At 54.9% G+C, this 21,571-nt stretch overlaps 1 protein-coding gene across 1 annotated transcript; it reads left to right on the forward strand.

Annotated features, from left to right (window-relative positions):
* Nucleotides 1-2,273: 2,273 nt before the first annotated feature.
* Nucleotides 2,274-20,530, forward strand: LOC119230792 (signal transducer and activator of transcription 5A). Its single transcript, XM_037492300.2, has 19 exons — nucleotides 2,274-2,811; nucleotides 3,600-3,737; nucleotides 4,057-4,213; nucleotides 5,393-5,482; nucleotides 8,200-8,374; nucleotides 12,815-12,936; nucleotides 13,180-13,331; nucleotides 13,782-13,937; nucleotides 14,228-14,407; nucleotides 15,559-15,646; nucleotides 15,740-15,862; nucleotides 16,237-16,329; nucleotides 16,703-16,909; nucleotides 17,426-17,520; nucleotides 17,610-17,740; nucleotides 18,091-18,246; nucleotides 18,905-18,956; nucleotides 19,246-19,353; nucleotides 20,329-20,530. Exons 2-19 carry the CDS (start codon nucleotides 3,610-3,612, stop codon nucleotides 20,489-20,491), a joined length of 2,376 nt encoding a protein of 791 aa, XP_037348197.1. The 5' UTR covers nucleotides 2,274-2,811; nucleotides 3,600-3,609; the 3' UTR covers nucleotides 20,492-20,530.
* The last annotated feature ends 1,041 nt before the right edge of the window (nucleotides 20,531-21,571 follow it).

A 21,571-nucleotide genomic window follows, 5' to 3' on the forward strand; every position in this document is an offset into this window, starting at 1 on the left:
AGGCATTCCCGTAGGGTTTTTAATGCCTTCTCACCCTGATTCAATGCTGCCACTGGGGATGAGGGGAAGCCTGGGATCCTGGCTCAGCCTAGATCCTTGGCAGTTTCTCATCTTCCTGAACCCCATCCCCTAGACTGTTTTCTCCTCTCTAGTCTGGGCCCCTAAAACCACCAGGGTGCTTTGTGGTGGGAAATAGCAGAGACCAAACCAGGGGACTGAAAGCAAAAAGAAACCCCAAATTTGACATTTCCGGGTAGTTGTGTTATCCGGAGCCCTGACCACAGTCACCTCTGCCCCCAACCCAACTCTGACATCCTTCCCTCCTCTCTCCCTTGGCTGGCCTTTGCCCATCCTGGGAAGTCTCCAGGGCTCCTCCCTGCCCTGCTGCCTCTCAAAAGTAAGAACAGAGGCTCAAAGAAATGGAGAGAGACACAGACACAACCAGAGAGAGAAAGGAACCTAAGGAAAAAGAATCAAGGAGGGGGAGACTCCAAAAGCAAGAGGAGAAAATGCAGTGCAGGACCCTGGGATTCAGGGCCTCTCGCGGGTAGAGCGCCAGAGGTAGGCCAGGGGAACTGCCGTGACCATAGATACAAGGTGTGGAGAAGACACAAGGGGCTCTGAAAGCACTGGGTCACACCTTTTTGGGTCAGTCTCTCTGGTTTTCTTCACAGCACCTCAATGCTAGTTTTTAGGGAAGACTATTCACTCCCTAGCCAAGCCCTGTCCAACTGAGCCAGATGTTTGGTTGGGTGGGGCTGCCAGCTGAAGGCCCTGGGGAGGAGGCTGGAGAGGCAGCGGCCTGGAAATGGATGGGTAGGGCCTCTAATTGAGCTGGGGACCCCAGGCCAGCCTCTCCAGGTCTCCAGATGTGGGTGTGTGCCAAGAGTGGACCTCTGCCCTCCAGTCCTGGCGTAGAGAGCTTGGAAACCCAGAGAACCTGCTCTCACCAAAGGACTTAGGCACCTGCTTGAAGCGAGAGGCTGGAGAGCACGGTGTGGTTGTGGGTTTGGAGCTTCCACTGACAGACTGTGTGTCACCAGCCACGTCACTCCTCTCTAGCCTCGGTCCCCCCCCCACTTGTAAAATCATTACAGTTGTTTCCAGTGCTGATTCTTGACTCTCATTCCAGGTGGCCCTCCAGCAATACGTGTCTGACTGTCCTCTGCCGATCTATTGCACAGAATGGGGGAAAAGGGGAGGCATGGTGCCCCCCAGGACCCCCGCAGAACAAGTGAGGAGCAAGGTTTCCCCAGTCTTTCAGAAGAACCCCCTTACAGTTTTCAATTCCTTTCCTTGTCGTCCTGCCAACTAAGAGACTGCGACCACATATGGAAGTGGGAGTGGGGTGGTGGGAGGGGACCCAGACATTCCACCTCCTGCAGCCTTAAACTTTGGTTTTTCTCTGAAGCACACACACCAAAAGAATGAAAGTGGGGGAGGTGGTGAGGGGAAAGAAAGGAGGGAGAGGGAGTGGGGGAGGGAATGGAGAGAAGAAGTCAGATCTAAGAGGAAAGGAGAGGAATAGGACACCCCCTTACACACACACACACACACACACACACACACACGCACACAGAGGTCCTGGCCCAGCTGGGCTGTGAGTAGGCAGGCATGCTGGCCCCTCCCTAGTGCTGCCAATACCAGCTGCCAGGCAGAGGGGAGGCCCAGAGGAGAGGGAAGCTGGGCAAAGGGGATGGAAGGTTTCCAGTCCAGCCTTGCCCAACTCCACAGGCCCAGGAGGGGGCTTTCAGGGAGGGGGGCTGCCCCCCAGGCAAGGCTCAGGGGAGAGGTTCCTGCTGTGGCCAGGAATCCTGGGCTTGTGAGGATTCAAGACACCCCCCCCCCCTCCCTGGACTTTGTCAAGGTAGGGCCAGCCTCAGATGCGGCTGAGCTCGGGGGATGGCCTGCAGGGCTCAGGGTCATTTGCCTGGGTCTGTCTGCTGGACTGTGTGTCCTGGGTGACTCTGGCAGCCTCTGCCTTCTGAACATCCATTTCTTATCTGCAAATTTTTGGGGGTGGGGGTGGGGGTGGGGGTGGGGGAGGTGAAACCCTTGACGGCTTTGGTTCTTCTCTGTTTCTACCTAGCGGGTGAGTGCAGGGTGGTGGGAGTAATGGAAGGAGGGGAGGTGGGGCCCTGGGGGTGAGTTGGCTTCTCTGGAATCCCCAGTCTTTCCCCCTCCCTAAGACTTGGCCTGTGAAGTCACAAAAACTGTGTCCCCAACCCACATACACTCAAACACGCACACACACTTAATTTTTTAATCTAGACACTCAAAAGATGACAAGCCCCGGCGCTGGAGCGCATCTCCAGCTAGTCCAGCCCTGCCCACCTCCCTTTTTGCAGACCGAGACCCAGGTTTGGGATTTCCAGAGCCCGGGATTTCCCGGCCCTCCCACCCCATCCTCCGGCCACTCCGCTGCTGCTGGCCCTGCACGGCCCGGGGCAGCCCTGCCGGGCGGCGGGCGAGACTTGGCCGGGACTCCCGGGGGGACCCCGCCGTCGGGGCAGCCCCCACGCGGGCGCCGCCCAGCCTGGCCGCCGGGGGCCGCGCTCGCTCGCCGCTGCGCACTCGCCGGGGAGCCGCGGCCGAGGGCGGAGGCTGGGAGGGAGCGACGGGGCTGGGAGGGGTGCTGGCGAGCGCTCGCGCGCTGTGTATGGTCTATCGCAGGCAGCTGACCTTTGAGGAGGAAATCGCTGCTCTCTGCTCCTTCCTGTAGTAACAGCCGCCGCCGCCGCCCGCAGCCCGGGCCCGAGCGCACCGCGGGGCGCAGAGCGGGGCCCCCGCCGCACGGCTCGGCCACATCAGGTGGGTGGGTCGGCCGGGCCCGGGCGCCGCGCGCGGACAGGGGGCCTCGGCTGCTGCCCGGACCCCGCGCCCGGGGACCCGGAGCCCGACGGCGGCCGGGGTGCAGCGAACGGTCCCCAAGACCCAGTGGGACTTTTGGACAGCGCGGACGAGGGGCGAGGCGCGGGGATGGACGAGGGGTGGAGGGTGGGCGGCGTCCTCGCGCGCAGTGGCCGGGGGCGCTGTCGGGCTGGACCGTGGGAGACCGCGGGGCTCAACTGGGGGCGCAGTCAAGGAGGGGGAGTGGAGGACTCGCCAGCCCTGGCTCCCTAACAGCTCGAGCCACGTGCCTCCGGGGCCCAGCCTTCCAGCCGAAGCCCTTGGCAGCGCTGCCCTAACTTTGGCCTGGACTATCCCCCCTTCCCAGGAACTGGGGGTCAGGGTTCGAGGCAGGTTAGGGGGATTCTTGCAGCCCTTTCCAGAGGACCCATGGGGCTCTACCAAGTTTCTCTTTCAGTTTCTAGCTGTCCCCCCTCTGGGGAAGCCCCAGTGGGGCAAGGGGAGAGGAAGAGAGGGGGAGGGCCCCTGACTCTCAGGAGCCCCTCCCCAAGCCTCAGCGGGTTCCTTTTTGGAGGGAAGGGTGGCCTCCCCTCCACACCATCTTTCTTCCCACACAGGAAAGCGTGTCTGTGGCAAGGGAGGGGCCTGGCCTGACTGCGGTCCAGGGATGGGTGGGCATGGCAGGGCCAGGGCAGGCCCGGCCGGCTCCTGGGTGGAGGAGTCACCTCCTCAACCCCCGGCGGCCCTAGGTGAGCGGACATGGCGCGCTGGATCCAGGCCCAGCAGCTGCAAGGAGATGCCCTGCGCCAGATGCAGGTCCTCTACGGGCAGCACTTCCCCATCGAGGTCCGGCACTACCTAGCGCAGTGGATTGAGAGCCAGCCCTGGTAGGTGTGCCGCCCCGCCCTTCCTCGCAGGGCCCTGCCTCCAGGTCCCCGGCCCTTAGGTCTCTGTGGTTCTGCATGGTTCTGGTTCTGTCCGCTCCCCTCTGTGCGGAAGGGGCAGGGCGGTGTCCCTGGGAAAGGGGAACAGGGAAATGGGAGCCTGGGAGGGGAGAGGGGATGTTTCGAGACTCTGATGCCTGTGGACCTGGCAGGAACAAGCCTGTGGCTCTGGGACGCGCTTAGTCACAAGCCTGGGATTTCCACGTGCCTCCATGCCCGACTGCCTTGCCCAAGTAGGTTCTCTCCCCAACCCTGCCCCAAGGGATGCCATCGACCTGGACAACCCCCAGGACCGAGCCCAAGCCACCCAGCTCCTGGAGGGCCTGGTGCAGGAGCTGCAGAAGAAGGCGGAGCATCAGGTGGGGGAAGATGGGTTCTTGCTGAAGATCAAGCTGGGGCACTACGCCACGCAGCTGCAGGTGGGTGCGGGCTGCTCATCTGCAGGACGGCAGGCTCTGCCTTTTCTTTCCCGCATCAGAACCCCGGGTGTTTTCCTGGTCACTGACTCACCATGTGATCTTGAGTTGTGGCAACTTTTCTGTGCTTCGACTTCCCCCACCCCCTCGTTCTAAAGCAAACCTGTCAGATTCTTTTAGCATTTTATGAAGCGAGGGATGAGGTATGTTTGTCCCCGAGACAATGGCATTTTGAACCGATCAAGCAGAAGGGACAGAGGTAGACTGAGTCAAGATTTCTTTGTGGAAGAAGGAAGATGGACAGATTCTAGAAAGGAGCTATATCTCTTGGGGTTCTTAAAACTCAGAGAGCTGCAGAAGTCAGGTGGGAAAGGAACAGCATTACCCTGGAGGCAAGAGCTGGAGGAAGAGGCCTGAGTGAAGGAGTTATTGGGTTGTCGGGAAAGTCATGACGTATTTCTTCTATGTTTCTCGAGCAAAAAAATGCATCATGACTCTTCTGACAACCCAGTGGATGTAAGATGTAGTTTCTTTCTCCTTCCCGTGGAGTAGGAGAGGAGTGTAGGGGAGAGAGGAGGTTTTTGTGGAAGCAGGAATGGGATGTAGGTGGTAATCACAGTCAAACATTTATTGGGACTCACTTGTCTTTCTTAGGGTATCCTTAGATACAAGCAGCCCTGTGCCAGGGAAATAAAAGGTTCATCCCAGGAAAAGGAGGAAACAGGAGAAAGCTGGGCGGAAGAGGGAAATAAAATAGGAACTCAGGGCCAGGAGTATGGTGGAAAGTACCTTGACCTTGGCATTTGATGCTCCGAGCCTTGAGTCATCTGTCCACTCACTTGTTTGTCTCCTGACGAGCACTCAGCCTCTCTCAGCGTTAGTTTCCTCATCCGTGGAGTGGGGATGATAGTGTTGCTTCAGTCACGGGTTCTCCGTGTTGCGAACGTCCAAGAAACTGGCAGATTGCAAGTGCTTTGTAAGCTGTGGGTCTCTAACACACTAGCAAACCAAATATGAAGGTCTAGGAGGGGAAAGTCAAGTCAAGGAGAGATAGAAGTATCTGGTGACCATCCTGAGGCTTCCCGGGGAGAGCTGAGGAGGTCAGGAGGGGTGGGTGTGGCGCTGTGACGGGTGTTCTGGGAGCAGAGGTGGCCCCTGGCAGCTGCTGTTGGATTCTTCCAGAACACGTATGACCGCTGCCCCATGGAGTTGGTCCGCTGCATCCGCCACATCCTGTACAATGAACAGAGGCTGGTCCGAGAAGCCAACAACGTGAGTGTCCATGGGTCTGGGCAGCGGGCTTGGGAAGGCCTCCCTGTACCTTTCTCTCCAGATACAAGTCTGTTTTCTCAACACTGGCATAAAGAGAGAACCAACAATTAAGAGACATGGCACTTGTGAGAGGCAGTCTCAAAAACAGGTGTAGGGTGGGGCCTCCCTGTTGGCATAGGCGATTGAGCCCAGCACTGTGAAGCTGTTCGCAGCCTCTGCAGCGCTGGTTCAATCCATGCTGGTTCAATCCCCACCAGCCGTGGAGCTACCCACATGGCAAGCAGACCTCTCCTGTCTTGCCAACTGCTCCCCTCAGCAGTGTATTTCGGTCAGTCTGCCTGTTCTGTTCCCCATTCTGTCTCTGGTGAATCATCTTACACACACCCCACCCCGCGCATCTGGCCTATACCCTGGTTCTTGTATAAGTGAACATTTGTATTAGTGAACATTTATATGCATAAATGAATAAATCTTAAAAAAAAAAAAACAGGTGTAGGGTGACCTCCTGGCTCAGTCCTTGGCTCTGCCACCTACTAACTGTGTGAAATGAGCAATCTTAATCTCTCTGAGCCTATTTCTTTGATTGTAAATGGTGAATGTAATAGGTCTTCATTTGTAGGGATTATTTTTAAAGATTTATTTATTTATGCATATGAGAGGTGCAGGGGCGGGGGTGAGAGGATTCACCAGAGACAGAGTGGGGAGCAGAAAAGGCAGATCCACTGAAATACACTGCTGAGGGGAGCATAGGGCAGGCAAGGCAGGAGAGGTCTACTGCACCATGTGGGTAGCTCCCTGGCTGGGGATCGAGCTCGTGCTGCAGTGGCTGCAGATAGCTTCATAGTGCTACAACTTAAACCCTTGCTCCATCAGAGAGGCCCAGTTTGTGGGGATTTTTTGAGGATCAGATATGGTCAGGGATAGACAAATAGACCAATGAAGAAGAAGTCTTCTTCACACACACACACACACACACACACACACACACACACACCTGGAAAAGTCAATATGACCGAGTTACCATCCCAAATCACCAGGGGAAAGATTTGCCATCAATAAATGGGGCTGGGGTCAAAATAACAAATGTTCTGTGGTGGGGCCTGTGAGGAGAAATGGAGCTGTGGGCTGTGTTAGAAGAACTAACACTGGCAGACACAGAGAAAGGGGCCCCAGGGAGGCAGAACAGGTTCTGAAATGGTAAAGAACAGAACAGCTGCTTGGCCAATCATGCAGTTGTTCTCTGAAATAAAACAAAATGAACTTCATGAATTGATATATCATAGATAAAAAAACACAGCTAAAATATAGTGCTGGGAGCAGGGGTCAGATTTATTATTCATTTGTTGTTGGGGACACTGATTTTAGGAATGTTAGTTCATTCAGTTAACATTTATGGAGGGTCTGCTATAAGCTGATGCTGGACTAGAACGGAAGAAGCAGACAAAGTCCTGGTCCCCTCCTGAAAGGCACCAGGGAATGGTAGCTTCTCTAAGAGGTGAGTCGGATGAGATAGAAAACAGTACCCCACTGAGACGGGCAGGGTGTCTGGAGGAAAGCGATGTCAGAGCTACAGTAGAGAAAGGAAGGAAGGGGGAAGGATGAGTTGTGAGCCAGTCACAATGGGGGCAGGGCAGGAAGGCCTGAGCATGTCATCACATCTGAAGACTTGTGAGTAGTCAGAGCAGCTGGGGAAGCCTGGTAGGTAAAGGCAGAGGGGGAACAGAAGCCAGGTCACAGATGGTCTTCTAGTGTAACCTTGAGTCCCTTGACTTGGCCATCACAGAGCCATCTGTCACTGTCAACATAAATCCCTTTCCAATTCAGAAAGACATGTCCACAGCACAGGTATTATGGTCAGGGAGTATCATTCTTTCTTCCAGCCTGCAAGCTTTTTGATCTCCTCTGATGTCCTCGAAACCTTGGGGATGTCGTGGTACATAAGACAGATACCAGAATGTCCCAGAGTGATGGAGCAACAAGTAGAAAGGCCCTGAGGCAGGAACAGGCTGTGTGTTCAAGCAACAGATTGTAGAGGGTGTATTTGGGCAGCAGTGGAGCTGGGGAGGGAGGCAGAGGCTGTCATTGGGAGCAGGGGAGACTGTGGAAAAGACTAGATTTTATTCTGAGAACGTTCGTTGGAAAGGCCTGAGACTTAGCCTTGTCTCTGCCAAGTGTTGAAGGAATGGGCTGGCCAAGTCCCTTGCATGGCTGGATCCACAAAGGCCTGTTGGTGCCTCCCCTGTGACTTCATTCTGGCATCTCCAGACACTGCCTCTGAGAGGTTCACCCAGTTACAACAAGGTCTCCAGGGTGGACACAGACAGTGTGTTCCCATTGTTCCCCCACGGTGTCCCAGCTTCTGGCACAGTCTGTGGCCTTGGGTCAGTGCATGTGAAGTGTGGGGTCATCATCATTGGCAGGAAACCCAGGTAACTCGGGCACATGTTGAGTTCTAGTTTCTCCAGAGAGGACATATGCGGGCCTGTTTGGGGTCCTCTGATGGAGGCCCGAGTGTGTGCTGTGCTCTGTGAAGACGCCATAGTCTGCCAGCTCACCTGTCTGCTTTCCCCCAGTTCTTACAAATGGTGTTTGCATTTCTGCTGACTCAAAATTCAGTTACAGGTTCTGGCATTGGCTTTTCCTCAGGATCAGGCCCACGGGGTTCTCCACCCTCCCGGTCGGCTCATGGTGTCTGCTCTCTCCCCCACTGTGTCCAGGGTACCGCTCCAGCTGGCAGTCTCGTGGACGCCATGTCCCAGAAACACCTTCAGATCAACCAGACATTCGAGGAGCTGCGACTGGTCACGCAGGACACAGAGAATGAGCTGAAGAAGCTGCAGCAGACTCAAGAGTACTTCATCATCCAGTACCAAGAGAGCCTGAGGATCCAGGGTAAGGCCGGTGTGGCAGGACAGTGTGTCTTGAGGATGGAGCGAGGCTGCTCTGTGAGCTCCTTCAGAGTGGGTGTGGGTCACTGTCCATCTCCCCCAGCACTTTTCTGGGAAGTATGACTCCTAGTGATTGAGCCCCTGCTGTGGGCCAGGTTCTAGGTTTATCCTTTGGCATGTATTATTCCATTCAACCTTGACAACAGCTCCAGGAAGAAGGTAGCTATCTTATCCCTAATTTGCAGATGTTAAAACTGAGGTTAAAAGAGAACAAATATTTTGGTCTAGATGGCTTATAAGTAGCATCAGGATTTCAACTAGAGATCATATCATGAATTCTTTTTACTAACCAGTATTCTCTCCTGGATTGTAGGTGTTCAGTGAGTAGCTCAATGAATGAGTGACTGAATATGAACAAAGTATTCCCTGACCAGAGGGAGGACTTAGATGAAGCATTCCCTGGTTGAACCAGTCTGAGAGGAGGTGCAACTTCCTTCTTGAGCCTCAGTCACAGCTCAGTGGTAGAGCTGAGAGGTGAAAGTGACATTGGAAAGTTTTCCTGTGTTCTAGGTCTGTGGTTTGCCAAGAGCTGCCATGATAAGGGTGTGAGGAAAGAAAGATTAACTTGGAGGGAGTTAACTCCAGGTGCAATTTGAGGAGTCTTAAAACATGGCCCATTTCTTCCCACTCCAGGCTATGCTGGTCCATCCTAAGAAAAACAGGAAGTGTTTCTGCCTTTTTCTTTGCTCTTCTGCTGACTTCTTGAAACTTAGGTCATTGAATTTCAATCTTTCATTTCCAATATATATATTCAGAGCTATTCATTTCCCTCTAACAATGTTTTAGCTACACCACATGATTTTAGATATATGGCATATTCATTATCATTCAGTTTAAAATATTTTCTAATTTTTCTTCTCATTAATTATTTTATCTAAACATTTTTAGAAGTATATTCTAGGAGTTTCATTTTTTTCTGGATTTAATATTATTATTGATTTCATTTTCATTCCATTATTGAATTTCATTGTTAGAGAGCATATTCTGTATGATCTTAATTCTTTTTTTTAAAAGATTTATCTATCTATTTATTTATTTATTTATGCATACAAGAACTGGAGTGTAGGCCAGAGGTGTGGGGTAGAGAGGGTGGTGAGAGGATTCACCAGAGAAAGTGGGGAGCAGACCAGGCAGATCTACTGAAATACACTGCTGAGGGGAGCAGCGGGTAAGCAGGAGAGATCTGCTGCACCATGTGGGTTAGCAACCTGGTGGGCTGGGGAGAGCTTGATAGCACTGTCTTTAACCCCTGTGCCACCAGGGAGGCCCCTGATCTCAATTCCTTTTAAATGCATTGAGACTTGTTTTATGACCCATCATGTGCTATATCTGGGCAGTGTATTTGAAAAGAACATATGTTCTATAATTGTTTCACTTAAAAAAAGCAGTAATAAAGTCCATGTCAACATAAAAGGTACAGTTAAAAAACAAATAAAAAAGCCCAACACTCTTATTTTCCAGTACAAAACTTAGTGAATAGAGAGACATTGCTCTACATTTTGCAAATCTCTTTAATGTTATATTTAATAAGGGATAGCTAGATCTTACTTTCAATCTGTTGTAATATCATATATCTTGAGCCTTTAGAAAACTGCACTATATACTTGTAACAGATAAAGAGAGAAGTTTAATAAGGTTTTGTAACCCTCTGAAAATAGTTTTGACTCTTGGACTCCCATTTAGGGCCTTGGGACCACTCTAGGATGATCCCCAGTCCACAGTTTGAGAACCACTGGCCTATGTCTTTACTCATTTTTGACCTAATTGTTCTATTAGTTGCTTTATGTATTTTGAAGGTTCATTATTAGATGCATATAGATTTATGATTATTATGTCTTCCCAAGTGATACTTTATTAAGAAATATCTTTTTTAATCTCTAGTAATACTCTTTACTTGAAGTCTATATGGTATTAATATAAGGGCTCTTTCTCTAGCTAGCATAGAATATCTTTTATTCATGCTTTTGCTAAAACTTAAACTGCAGGCAACATATAGCTGAGTCTTGCTTTTGTATTTATTCTAACAGTCTCTACTTTTATTGAAATTTTTATTTCATTGATATTTAACATAATTACTATTAATACAATTATATTGAGGTCTATTATTTTTTATTTGTTTTCTGTTTTGTCCCTTCTCAGTTTTTGTTCCTCTTGTCCTTTTTTCATTCTGATATTTATTATTTAAAATTTTATTTACAATTCTCTTTTAATTGAACTATTTAAACTTTCCTCCCAACCCTGCCCTGCCAGTGTCTGTTGTGCTTGGACAGTATCACTTTGCCTGAATCCAGTAGCTTTGAGTAATTTTTAAAAAAATATTTATTTATTTATGCAATCAAAAACTGGGGTACAGGCCAGAGGTATGGGGGGGTGAGAGGATTCACCAGAGACAGAGTGGGGAACAGAACTGGCAGTCTGACTGAAAAACACTGCTGAGGGAAGCAGCAGGCGAGACAGGAGAGGTCTGCTGCACCATGTGAGTTGCTCTCTGGCCAGCCAGGGATTGAACTCGTGCTGCAGAGGCTGCAGATTGCTTCATAGTGCGGTGCTTAACCCCTTGCGCCACCAGGGAGGCCCACTTTGAGTAATTTTGATGAGAGAATTCAACCGTGTCTTCCTCCAATTGTAATTTATCCTAGCCTGAGCTCAGGTAGGGTTAACTCTCTTACTACATCAGGAAACAGAAGATTTCAGGCTATTATCTCTGCCTAAGGTGTTTGTCTGGTTGATGGAATTGATGATCTTGTTCTTGGGTTTTCTGTTTCCTATTTATGGATTTAGGTTTGGATTCTGGTTAAGGCTTGTGCCCATGATACGATGTAAATTTAATCTCAACAATCAGAGAGACTATTGATATGTTTGTGCAAGGGAAGACTCAACTCCCTCCAAAGGAGCAGGCAATTGCCTCATGTCTCCTGGCTTCCTTCCCAGAAGTTTTTGCAAATTACCAGGAGAGACCTACGTGCGTCAGCTTGCATAGAGAGTTGGGGTCCTGGTGTTGGGAGCACCACTACTTCTCTGTGAGTGACAGGATTGCCCATGTGGTTGTCTAGATCACCCTACTGTGTTCTGAGCTGGACAATACTCCCACTGTTCAGGCTCCTGCACTGACATTAGAACCATATTCCTCACCCTTTTTCTGGGTATTTCTGGGAAGAGCAGGAGTTGCTTTCATCTGCCCCAGCTTGTGCGTCCACAGGGCAGGGTCTGGGTCAGTGTGACATGGCCCACAGAAGCGTGCCAGGAGTTTGACCAGGTCATGCTGACGCTCACAATATCTTGACTCAGCAGTGTTTGCAGACCATTCAAAAAGTTTACTGGGCAAAACATTTAGGATACCAGTTACCTTTGCAGAGAAGAATGGGTTTGCAAACAGGGGAGGGTGTACAGGTGGCTTCAGCTGTGGAAATGTTTGGTTTCTTAGATGGGGTTGGTGACACACAGGTCTTCCTTGTATTATTCTTTCTGTGTGCCCTATTAGTTAAGTGTCTCCTGATAGATATTTTGAAAAAGGCATTGAAGCCAAACTAACTGCCCGTTCCTGCCTTTGGTGAGATTCCTGACAGCTGGTGTGGAAAGAGGCCGTCTCCCTCCACCCTCACTTTCCTGAGAGACTCTTGCTGCTGTGTGTCCCCATGGCCTGGACTCTCTCTGTCCCCCTGGTTGGTGTCCTGAGCTCACAGTGACCCAACCTGGACAAACATGTCAGGCGCCTTCTGGCAGCTGGTAAAACCCTCTTCTCTGAGAGGAGTCGGGGCGCAGGCAGCAGTAGGGCCTGCCCCAAACGGGCTCTGCTAAGTGAGGTCGGGGGCAGTTGCTGTGTCCATCACCCTGGCCTCATCCTGTTGCCCATGGCCCACTAGGACTAACTCTCACATAGACCTTACCTGTGTTAGGCAGTTTCTTGAACATTTTCCGTGACATCAGCTGCTAATCTTCACAGCAGGTGCCTGAGGCAGGTGCCATGATTCCCCAGCTTTACACACAGGGAAACTGAGGTACAGGAGAGGGAAGTTATTTGCCTGAGGTGACCACTGGTGAACGGTGAGGGCACAGGGCTAACTAGGCGATGTGGCTCCAAGCTGGACCCTTGGAAGGTGTGAGGAGAGCTGGGCGGCCAGCTGTGTGTTTGGTGGGGGGAAGGCCATGGGTAGGATCCTTCTCAGCTATACCCACAAGCTGCCATTTCCCCACTCCCTGGAGGGGAGCTCAGGGTCAGGAGGCCAGCAGCAGAGCCCACTCTTCTCTGCACCCTCGGCCCACAGTCTCCTGACCTGATATTGGCCAGAGGGGTCCCTTGAGTGTCTCTCTTCCAGAAAGATGAGTGTGGCTCTGTTGGGCTTTCAGCTGATGATCATTGTGGGTGTCCTGTCCCTTCCTCTAGCTCAGTTTAGCCAGCTGAACCCCCAGGACCGTCTGAACCGGGAGACTGCTCTCCAGCAGAAGCAGGTGTCCCTAGAGGCCTGGCTCCAGCGTGAGGCCCAGACTCTGCAGCAGTACCGCGTGGTAAGTGGGGCTGTGTCCTGCTGCAGGCATGGAGGTCACATCCGAGCTGCTCAGGAGCCTGAGAGAGGGTGGAGCCCTGAGGAGGGCAGAGCCCATCTCTTTGCTGTGGGGGCTTGTGGGGCACAGCAGTTCAGGAGAGGAGCAGCCTGGGCCTGGGGCTTGGGCCTGGCCCTGCCTCCCGAGGGAGGCCTGCAGGCTTGCCACCTGGGAGCCAGCAGGGCCTGCTCCCCTGCCTCCCCGCAGGAGCTGGCCGAGAAGCACCAGAAGACCCTGCAGCTGCTGCGGAAGCAGCAGACCATCATTCTGGACGACGAGCTGATCCAGTGGAAGCGGCGGCAGCAGCTGGCTGGGAACGGAGGGCCCCCTGAGGGCAGCCTGGATGTGCTGCAGTCCTGGTAAGGGGCATGGGGTTGAGGGGCAGGATGGGGGTGGCAAGGGCAGGCAGGCACTCAGGGGCTGCTTCCAGCTGCTGACGCTGCTTCCCACTGGCTCCCTCTGACCCTGACAGTCTCATCCCAGCAGGGGTGCTGCTTCCCGCGATGGACTTTGGTGTCTACATCCCATGCCACCTCCCCGGGATCAGCATCCCTGCTGGTGAATGGGGCAGGGCCCAGGCTGTTTGGTGCCAATCAGGGTCACTCCTCCCGTTTATTTTGCTTCTGAAAGGCGGGGAGCTGTCTCTGCTCAGTGGCTAGGAGAGGCAGCTAAGGCTCCCAGCCTTCCTGGGTAGGGGTGTGGCTGGGTTTCGGGGGTTCTCTCCAGACCGGGAACCTCCCAGACTGCGGCCTGGGGCCTGGACAGAAGGAGCCAGTGACCTTCCCGTTGGCCCTGGGGTCCCCGTACAGGTGTGAGAAGTTGGCCGAGATCATCTGGCAGAACCGGCAGCAGATCCGCAGAGCTGAGCACCTCTGCCAGCAGCTGCCCATCCCCGGCCCAGTGGAGGAGATGCTGGCGGAGGTCAACGCCACCATCACGGACATCATCTCAGCCCTGGTGACCAGGTGATGGCTGCTTCTGGCCTGCGCCCCGCAGGGGAGGGCAGCCCCATGTGGGCGGTGTTAGGAGGGCGGGGGCAGCAGATGGGAGCCCAGAGTTGTGCTGGAAGCCTTGTCTCTGCCTCACGTCCTCATGGCCTCCGGCCCCGCTGCTCCGGCTGCTCCTTGTTTCCTGCAGCCCAGGCCGGCTGCTGAGCTCACTCCCTGCCCACCCACCCTCACTGCCTCCTTCTCCAGCTGAGCCCCATGGTGGGGGCCGGGAGGCCAGTCCTTGAGCACATCCCGTGTCCCCACAGCACGTTCATCATCGAGAAGCAGCCCCCTCAGGTCCTGAAGACCCAGACCAAGTTTGCGGCCACCGTGCGCCTGCTGGTGGGGGGGAAGCTGAACGTGCACATGAACCCGCCCCAGGTGAAGGCCACCATCATCAGCGAGCAGCAGGCCAAGTCGCTGCTCAAGAACGAGAACACTCGCAAGTACGTGTGCCCCCTGCTGCGGCTGCCCGTGCCAGGGCAGGGCACCTGCTGCCGTCACAGACCGTCCTGTGGCTGGGCACAGCACGGCTTCCCTCCCTACAGCTGTTTGCTCTCGTCCTGCAGGCACGGCCAGTGTCTCTCCAGGGCACTCTGTCTGTCCTGCTGTCTAGTCATTCCTTGTGCTCCCAGGTCCTAAGGCCATTTCCAGTTCCTGCCATGCTGGGTGTCCCACGACTGTGATAACACTGGGTCACTTCTGTGAGCCAGATGAAACTTTGCTCTGTCTTTGTCCAGCCCACAGCAGACATGAGAAATGATTGCTGCTGGTGACAAGGGAGACATGTAGGGCACTGTGCACATGGGCCACTACAGAGTGGAGCAGAAATGGCAATGATTCTGCAGGTAGCAAGTGTCAGGGCATAGACAGGGAAGACCTGCTGGGAGCACGGACTTTGTCTTGGAGGAGGACAAGGTGTGGCCGAGGGCCAGCATGGCGTCCTGGGCTCAGGGCAGGCGCTCCACACGGTGGGCAGTAATGAACCAGTGAGGGAGTGAATGAGTGTGTCCTGAGTGTCTGGGGACACGATGACCAAGACAAAGTAGCTTTCACGTGGTGCCTGAATTGGGGCCAAGCAATAGACCATCACGCGCTTTAGCAAATAAGGCAGTTTCCCAAAGTGACAGACTTAGAAAGAAAATTAAAACTGAGTGATGTCATTGTGTCTGGAATGGCCTTGCCACATCACATGGTGGTGGGGGGAGAACTTTCTTAGGAGCTACTGAGTGGAGATTCAGCGAGGATAGGAGTGGTCAGGACAGATCACAGGGATCCTTGTGGGTCACAGACGTGATTTGTACTTAGAGTGCTGTGCAGGCTGCCAGAGTCCTCCCAAGATGCCCACATCCATCTGGATGCCCAGGAAATTTTTACCCTAATGATGAAGACCCAGAACCCCTCCTCCCCGCCCCCCAAGACTTCACTTGGGTACTCCCCGGTTGATTATGAGCAAGTCCAGAGACACACAGAGGAATACCCGGAGAGCAGGGGCAGGGGCTGCAGACGGGGCTTCCTGGGTGATGACCAAGCCCCGGCGCTGACAGCACAAGCTCTGGTCCGGGGCCTTTGTGGAGCTGGGCCCCCTCCTTTGCAGCGAGTGCAGCGGGGAGATCCTGAACAACTGCTGTGTGATGGAGTACCACCAGGCCACCGGCACCCTCAGCGCCCACTTCAGGAACATGGTGAGGACAAGGGCCTGCTCTGGCGGGACCACCTACCAGAGCTGACCCTCCTCACCAGCCATGGTCTCTCTGCCCTCTGGCCTCCACCTGCAGTCACTGAAGAGGATCAAGCGCGCTGACCGGCGGGGCGCAGAGTCCGTGACGGAGGAGAAGTTCACGGTCTTGTTTGAGTCTCAGTTCAGTGTTGGCAGCAATGAGCTTGTGTTCCAGGTGAAGGTGAGGCCCTGCTCCCCCTTCCCCGAGGGCCACCAGTCAGTGAAGCGACCTGCCTGAGGCCACCCAGTTGGTCTGGGAGAGCCAGAGCACTCTGGTCTTCCTGGGGTGACACCAGGTACCCCGGGACACTATCAGAACTCCACCTTCTCTCTGCTGGTGCCTGCTCTCCCTGACCTGGCACCAGCCCACAGAACTTGGGCGATGGACCAAGAAAATAGATGTCTGTGGGTTTTTTGTTTGCTTTTGCTTTGGTTTTCTGGAAGGGGCCCTGTGGTTGGGATTATGGGTGAGAAATGAGGTCGGGAATCCTGCCTGAGTGGAGGCCAAGATGGGGTGCTCCTCCGGCCGCCATGCTCATCCCATGACCCCCACAGACCCTGTCCCTCCCCGTGGTTGTCATCGTGCACGGCAGCCAGGACCACAATGCTACTGCCACCGTGCTGTGGGACAACGCCTTCGCCGAGCCAGTGAGTGTCGGGGACCCCAGGGACGCTCCCCAGGCCCCAGGGCTCCCCTCAGGTCAGCCCCAAATCCTCAGTCCTCTGCTGAGTGGTTCTTCCCACCCCAGGACCAGACCAGAGCTGAGGTGAGGTGAGGCAAGGGGCAGCTGGAGGGAGCGCCCGCCCATCTGGGGCTCGAGACTCAGGTCTCGGGTCTCAGATCTCTGCCCACAGTCCCTGGGCTGGGTCTGTCCCTGCGTGGCCTCTGTCTGTCCTGCCCCCAGCCTTTCTTTTCCCTCATGTGCCTCCTCTGCTACATCTTTCTTGCCCCCACACCCGCCATCTCTGTCTCTGCTGTGTGTATTTCCAAAGCCCTGGATCTTCCTCCTCTCTCCCCCAGGGCCGGGTGCCATTCGCCGTGCCCGACAAAGTGCTGTGGCCGCAGCTGTGTGACGCGCTCAACATGAAATTCAAGGCTGAGGTGCAGAGCAACCGGGGCCTGACCAAGGAGAACCTCGTGTTCCTGGCACAGAAGCTCTTTAACAGCAGCAGCAGCCACCTCGAGGACTACAGCAGCATGTCGGTGTCCTGGTCCCAGTTCAACAGGGTGAGCGCCCGGCTGGAGCCTGCATGGGGACACCTGTCCCGCCCCCGCCCTCCAGCAGAGCCCCAGGGGCCTTCTCCTACAACCCCGAGGAGGGGAGGCAGCATGAGAGCCCAAGCAAGACGGTGAGGGACCTGGAGCTGGGGCTCAGGGGCTTGGCTTCTACCCCAGAGCTATTAGCTCATTCGCCAGGCCTCTCCCTGTCTCTGGGCCACCGTTTCCCCACCTGTCAGATGAAAGGAATGAGTTTGGAGGTCTCATCCAGCTCAACTTTTTCCTCCTACCCTCACCCAGAGGGATGGGCTCGGAGCTTGTGTCTGAGATGCAGGAGGCAAAGGAGCTCTCCCACCCCCAGGACACGGGTTGGGGGTTGACCCCTCTCATCGACGGCTGGAGTGTGGGATACGTAGAGTGAGGAGCCGGGAGGCCTGGGCGAGGACGCAAGGGCACTGACTGTGTCCTGGGCCACCTGTGATAAGCGGGCACAAGCTGACTCGGGGCTCCTGGGGGGGCTTCCAGGAGAACCTGCCGGGCTGGAATTACACCTTCTGGCAATGGTTCGATGGGGTCATGGAGGTGCTGAAGAAGCATCATAAGCCCCATTGGAATGACGGGTGAGGAGTGGGGGGCACGGAGGTTGGGGGATGGCTGTGGCTCAGGGTGGCTGCCGGCCCAGCGGTGACACTCTGCTCCGTGTACCCAGGGCCATCCTAGGTTTTGTTAATAAGCAACAGGCCCACGACCTGCTCATCAATAAGCCTGATGGGACCTTCTTGCTGCGCTTTAGCGACTCCGAAATCGGGGGCATCACCATTGCCTGGAAGTTTGACTCTCGTAAGTGCCCTCTCTTGCCCACACTGGCCCTGCAGCCCCATCCCCTATTTTCTTGCTCCCCAGGCCTTTCCCTGGTGCACAAGGTAAGAGCTGTGTTCAGAATATGGAAAGCGTTTGGTCAGAAGCGCCTTTCCTTTCTCTCGTTTGCCCGTTTGGGAGAACCTAACGCCTGTGCCCTCCTCCTCCGCCCCGGCCTGGCCCGGCGGGCTCTGCTCCCGCGCCCTGTGCTGAGGGCACTGCGTGGGGTGTGGTGCCAGCTGCGATATGCCCGCTGTCTCCGCAAGCCTGCCCGAAAGCCCCCGCACTTAACCTTGTCGAGGTCGGCGGCAAACGAGCTCATCCTCTCACAGCTGACCGCAACCTGTGGAACCTGAAGCCGTTCACCACGCGGGACTTCTCTATCCGGTCCCTGGCCGACCGGCTGGGGGACCTGAGCTATCTCATCTACGTGTTCCCAGACCGGCCCAAGGACGAGGTCTTCTCCAAGTACTACACTCCTGTGCTCGGTGTGTCCTGCCCTGAAGCTTCCGCCTCCTCAGCCCAGAGAGGCAGCAGGGACCCCCGAGCAGAGCCCAGGGCTGTTTCCCCCCAGGGGTCTGGCCCATGGGATGGTGCAAAATGCACAGAGTGGGCTCGGAGGCTGACGGTTGAGGAGAGGGAAAGCGAAAGCTTGACCCATCTTTCTTTTCTGCAAAACAAAACGATAACTGGGTTCTCACGTCTGCTCCCGCGGGGGAGGCGGCTGCAGTGCTGGGGGAGGGTCGGGGTGCTTCAAACCCACAGATAATGCTCTCACCACGTCCCACCCTCAAACTTGCCCCCAAGTTGAATGTAGGATACAAAATGGACAGACTTTTCCTCTTCGCTCATTTCCAATCCATTGGTTGGGTTTTTCCTTGTAGATTCTGTCTCCCGGGCCAGGGTGAGGGCAGAGCTGAGAAAGCAAATGGCCAGGAGAGGAAGGAGGGGTGATGAGAGAGGAGCCAGGGGTCTGGATACCCTCGGCTGGGTCCACCCAAGGATGGTTATTGGAACTCCGTGCAAAATCTCAGCCCTGAAGCCCCATGTCCATGTGGGGAGGAGATAGAGGGCATGGGGTGGGCCGCCTCCCGCCTCCCCCGGGATCTTCCAGAGACTGGTTCTCATCACCATTCTCCTCGGCAGCTAAAGCAGTGGACGGGTATGTGAAGCCGCAGATCAAGCAAGTGGTCCCTGAGTAAGTGTCCGGGTCTAGCTCTGGGCCTGCCCTCCCCCCATGGCCGCCCCTCCATGGGCCCACAAGACCGTGTCCCCTCCCTCCAAACCTTTCTCAGCCCTGGGGCAGGAGCTGGGCTTGGTCACAATGGGGCTGGCACCCAGGACCCCTCTCCTGCAGCCGGAACCCCTGGTCCAGTGGGGCACTCTGTCCTTCTATACCCTGAAGAGACACAGAGAGACCCCCTGAGCCCTCCCCAGGGGAGCTGCCGCCCCAGGCCGCTGAGGCCCTGCTCTGCCTCCTCCTGCAGGTTTGTAAATGCCTCTGCAGACTCTGCGGGGGGCAGCGCCACCTACATGGACCAGGCCCCCTCCCCAGCCGTGTGCAACCAGGCTCACTTTAACATGTACCCACAAAAGTAGGTGTTCTCCTGGGGCTCTGTGGGGAGGAGTTTGGGGTTTTGTCCTCAGGCTGGAACCCAGGGGGTGGGTGGGCAAAGGAATCCAGAGGTCCTTTGGGTCAGAGACCACTCGGCTGAGGCCTAGGCTCCAGCACATGCCTGGGTGCAGAGGGGGTGAGATCAGCTTGTTAAGGTGCTCCGGTGCCGACTAGCTGTGTGACCTTGGGGAAATCATTGAAACTCTTTGATGCTGTTTGCTCATCTATACAGTGGAGGCAAGAATACCTGCCTTATGGGCTTGGGGTCAGTCAAAGTGGGACAGTAGAACATTTAGCACAGGTGAGGCTATTGTCAGGGCTTGATAGGGGCTATTAATGAGGTGGCTGTCCTTAGGTATTGCTGTAAACGGGGCCTCAATTTCTCCTTTCTGGAATCCCAGGGTAGAAAATTCTCTTCTGAGCTCTGGGTGCCCTGGAATGGAAGTCTGGGTGCCTGAGAGACACAGCTGCAGTGGGATGACTGCAACCTTGGGAGGCATGGCCCAGAGTTCCCATCCCAACGGCTCCTACCAGTCAGGTTGCCCTTAGCAAGTTTTTTTAACATGGCTAAGCCTCAGCTTCCCCCTCTACAAAGTGGAGTAAACACCTACCTTAGAGGTGTCCGTGAGAATGGGAGTGGCTAAAGGCCGCGACTATGGTAGGGACTCAGTGCATGGCGCCTAGGATTTCCCGGAACAGTGTCACAGGAGGGCAGAGGTCAGGACCCAGTCACCTGGTCTTACAGATGAGGACAGGGAGAAGGCCGTGAGTTCCCTGAGGTCACTCAATGAGGTGGCGGGAGATAGGGCTAGAACTCAGCTGTCTCCCAAAGAGCCGTGACTAACAGCATGGGGGCCCAGCCAGAGCTGGTCCTGTTCCCATGAGCTCTGGCTCGAGTGTGGAGGAGGCAACGACTGGGAAGCACTGGCCCCTGTGACATCCCCCTCTCTACCAGCCCTGACCCGGTCCTGGACCAAGATGGAGACTTCGACCTGGACGAGACCATGGACGTGGCGCGCCACGTGGAGGAGCTCCTGCGCCGCCCGATCGACAGCCTGGACCCCCGCCTCTCCCCGCCTGCTGGTCTCTTCACCTCGGCCAGAGGCTCACTGTCCTGAACGTTTGGAGCCTACACTTCTCCGGGGAAATAATGCTTAATGTGAAGGGTTCGGGTTAATCGTGGTCTTAGTTTTGCTGTGCACTTAGGTGTCATCTGCCAGCAGCACAGTGATGTGTGCCTGTGTGTGCCTGTGTGTGCCTGTGTGTGTGCCTGTGTGTGTGCGCGCTCGCGCATATCGGGTGTGCCGGGTGTGGCTACAGCAGCCACGGCTGCCTTTCCTCCAGAACCGGGCCACCCAGGAGCCCGCTGGGCCTGCCTCTGCAGCAGGAGAGATGGTGCTACCTCTGCTGTTGCAAGTACTCGATGCCTGCCAGCCTATTCCTGCCAGGGCCTTTGTCTGCTCAGCCGCTATTTGAATGAAATTAGTCAAGAAGCGATGAAGACAGGCAGCCTCTCTGAGCTTAAGATTTACTCCTAAGTTAGCAGCTTTGCCTCCCAAATGTGTGTTTGTGCATTGTGCATGTGCATTATGCGTGTGCAGCTGATCCCGAGCACGCATGTTGGTCTATTGATTCTTTCCCTCAGGAGGAAGGCTGGGGTTGAGTTTTGAGGAATATTTTATACTTTAATGAATATGGACTCCAGCTTTTTGTTAACTGAGAGCTCATCTAGGCCATCGCCGTGACTTTAATGCAGCAGAAGTGGGTGATCTGATTCTGCCCAGTCACAGGAACTCTTAAGTATGAAGATTTTCTGGCCTCCTGGCCTCTCGCCAGGGGGCTTGGGCTTCAGATCCATGAGGCCACTGCCCATGTTAGTGCCATCTCTTTCCACCCAACATCCCCTCCCTTGCCACCCAGTCTCCAGTTGCCTTCCTTGCCTGTGTTAGTACCCTTGCGACGGGAGAGAAGGTAAGGACCGGTTTAGGGCATGGTGGGTGAACAGAGACCCAAGACTGGTGGGGTTGATCCCCTCATCTCCTGGATAAAACCTGCAACGAGAGACAAGCAGCACATCTGGCACTAGCTGGGGGCCTTTGGAATCTGGGACGAGGCATGAAGGTGATTTTGTTCCACTCTGGGAAGTGGAACCTGGAATAGGCCTCACTGCAGCTGCATGGCTGGCTGTGGTCTGAGAA

The sequence above is a fragment of the Talpa occidentalis genome, unplaced genomic scaffold (genome assembly GCF_014898055.3).
Source record: "Talpa occidentalis isolate TD23 unplaced genomic scaffold, MPIMG_talOcc4v2.1 talOcc4.7, whole genome shotgun sequence".
NCBI classification, from domain to species: Eukaryota; Metazoa; Chordata; class Mammalia; order Eulipotyphla; family Talpidae; genus Talpa; species Talpa occidentalis.

Coding starts and splice junctions, on each gene's coding strand:
- LOC119230792 (XM_037492300.2), top strand. CDS start 3,610: ATGGCGCGCTGGATCCAGGCCCAGCAGCTGCAAGGAGATGCCCTGCGC. Junction 14,408..15,558: donor AAGAACGAGAACACTCGCAA/GTACGTGTGCCC, acceptor CCTCCTTTGCAG/CGAGTGCAGCGGGGAGATCC. Junction 15,647..15,739: donor GCGCCCACTTCAGGAACATG/GTGAGGACAAGG, acceptor CTCCACCTGCAG/TCACTGAAGAGGATCAAGCG.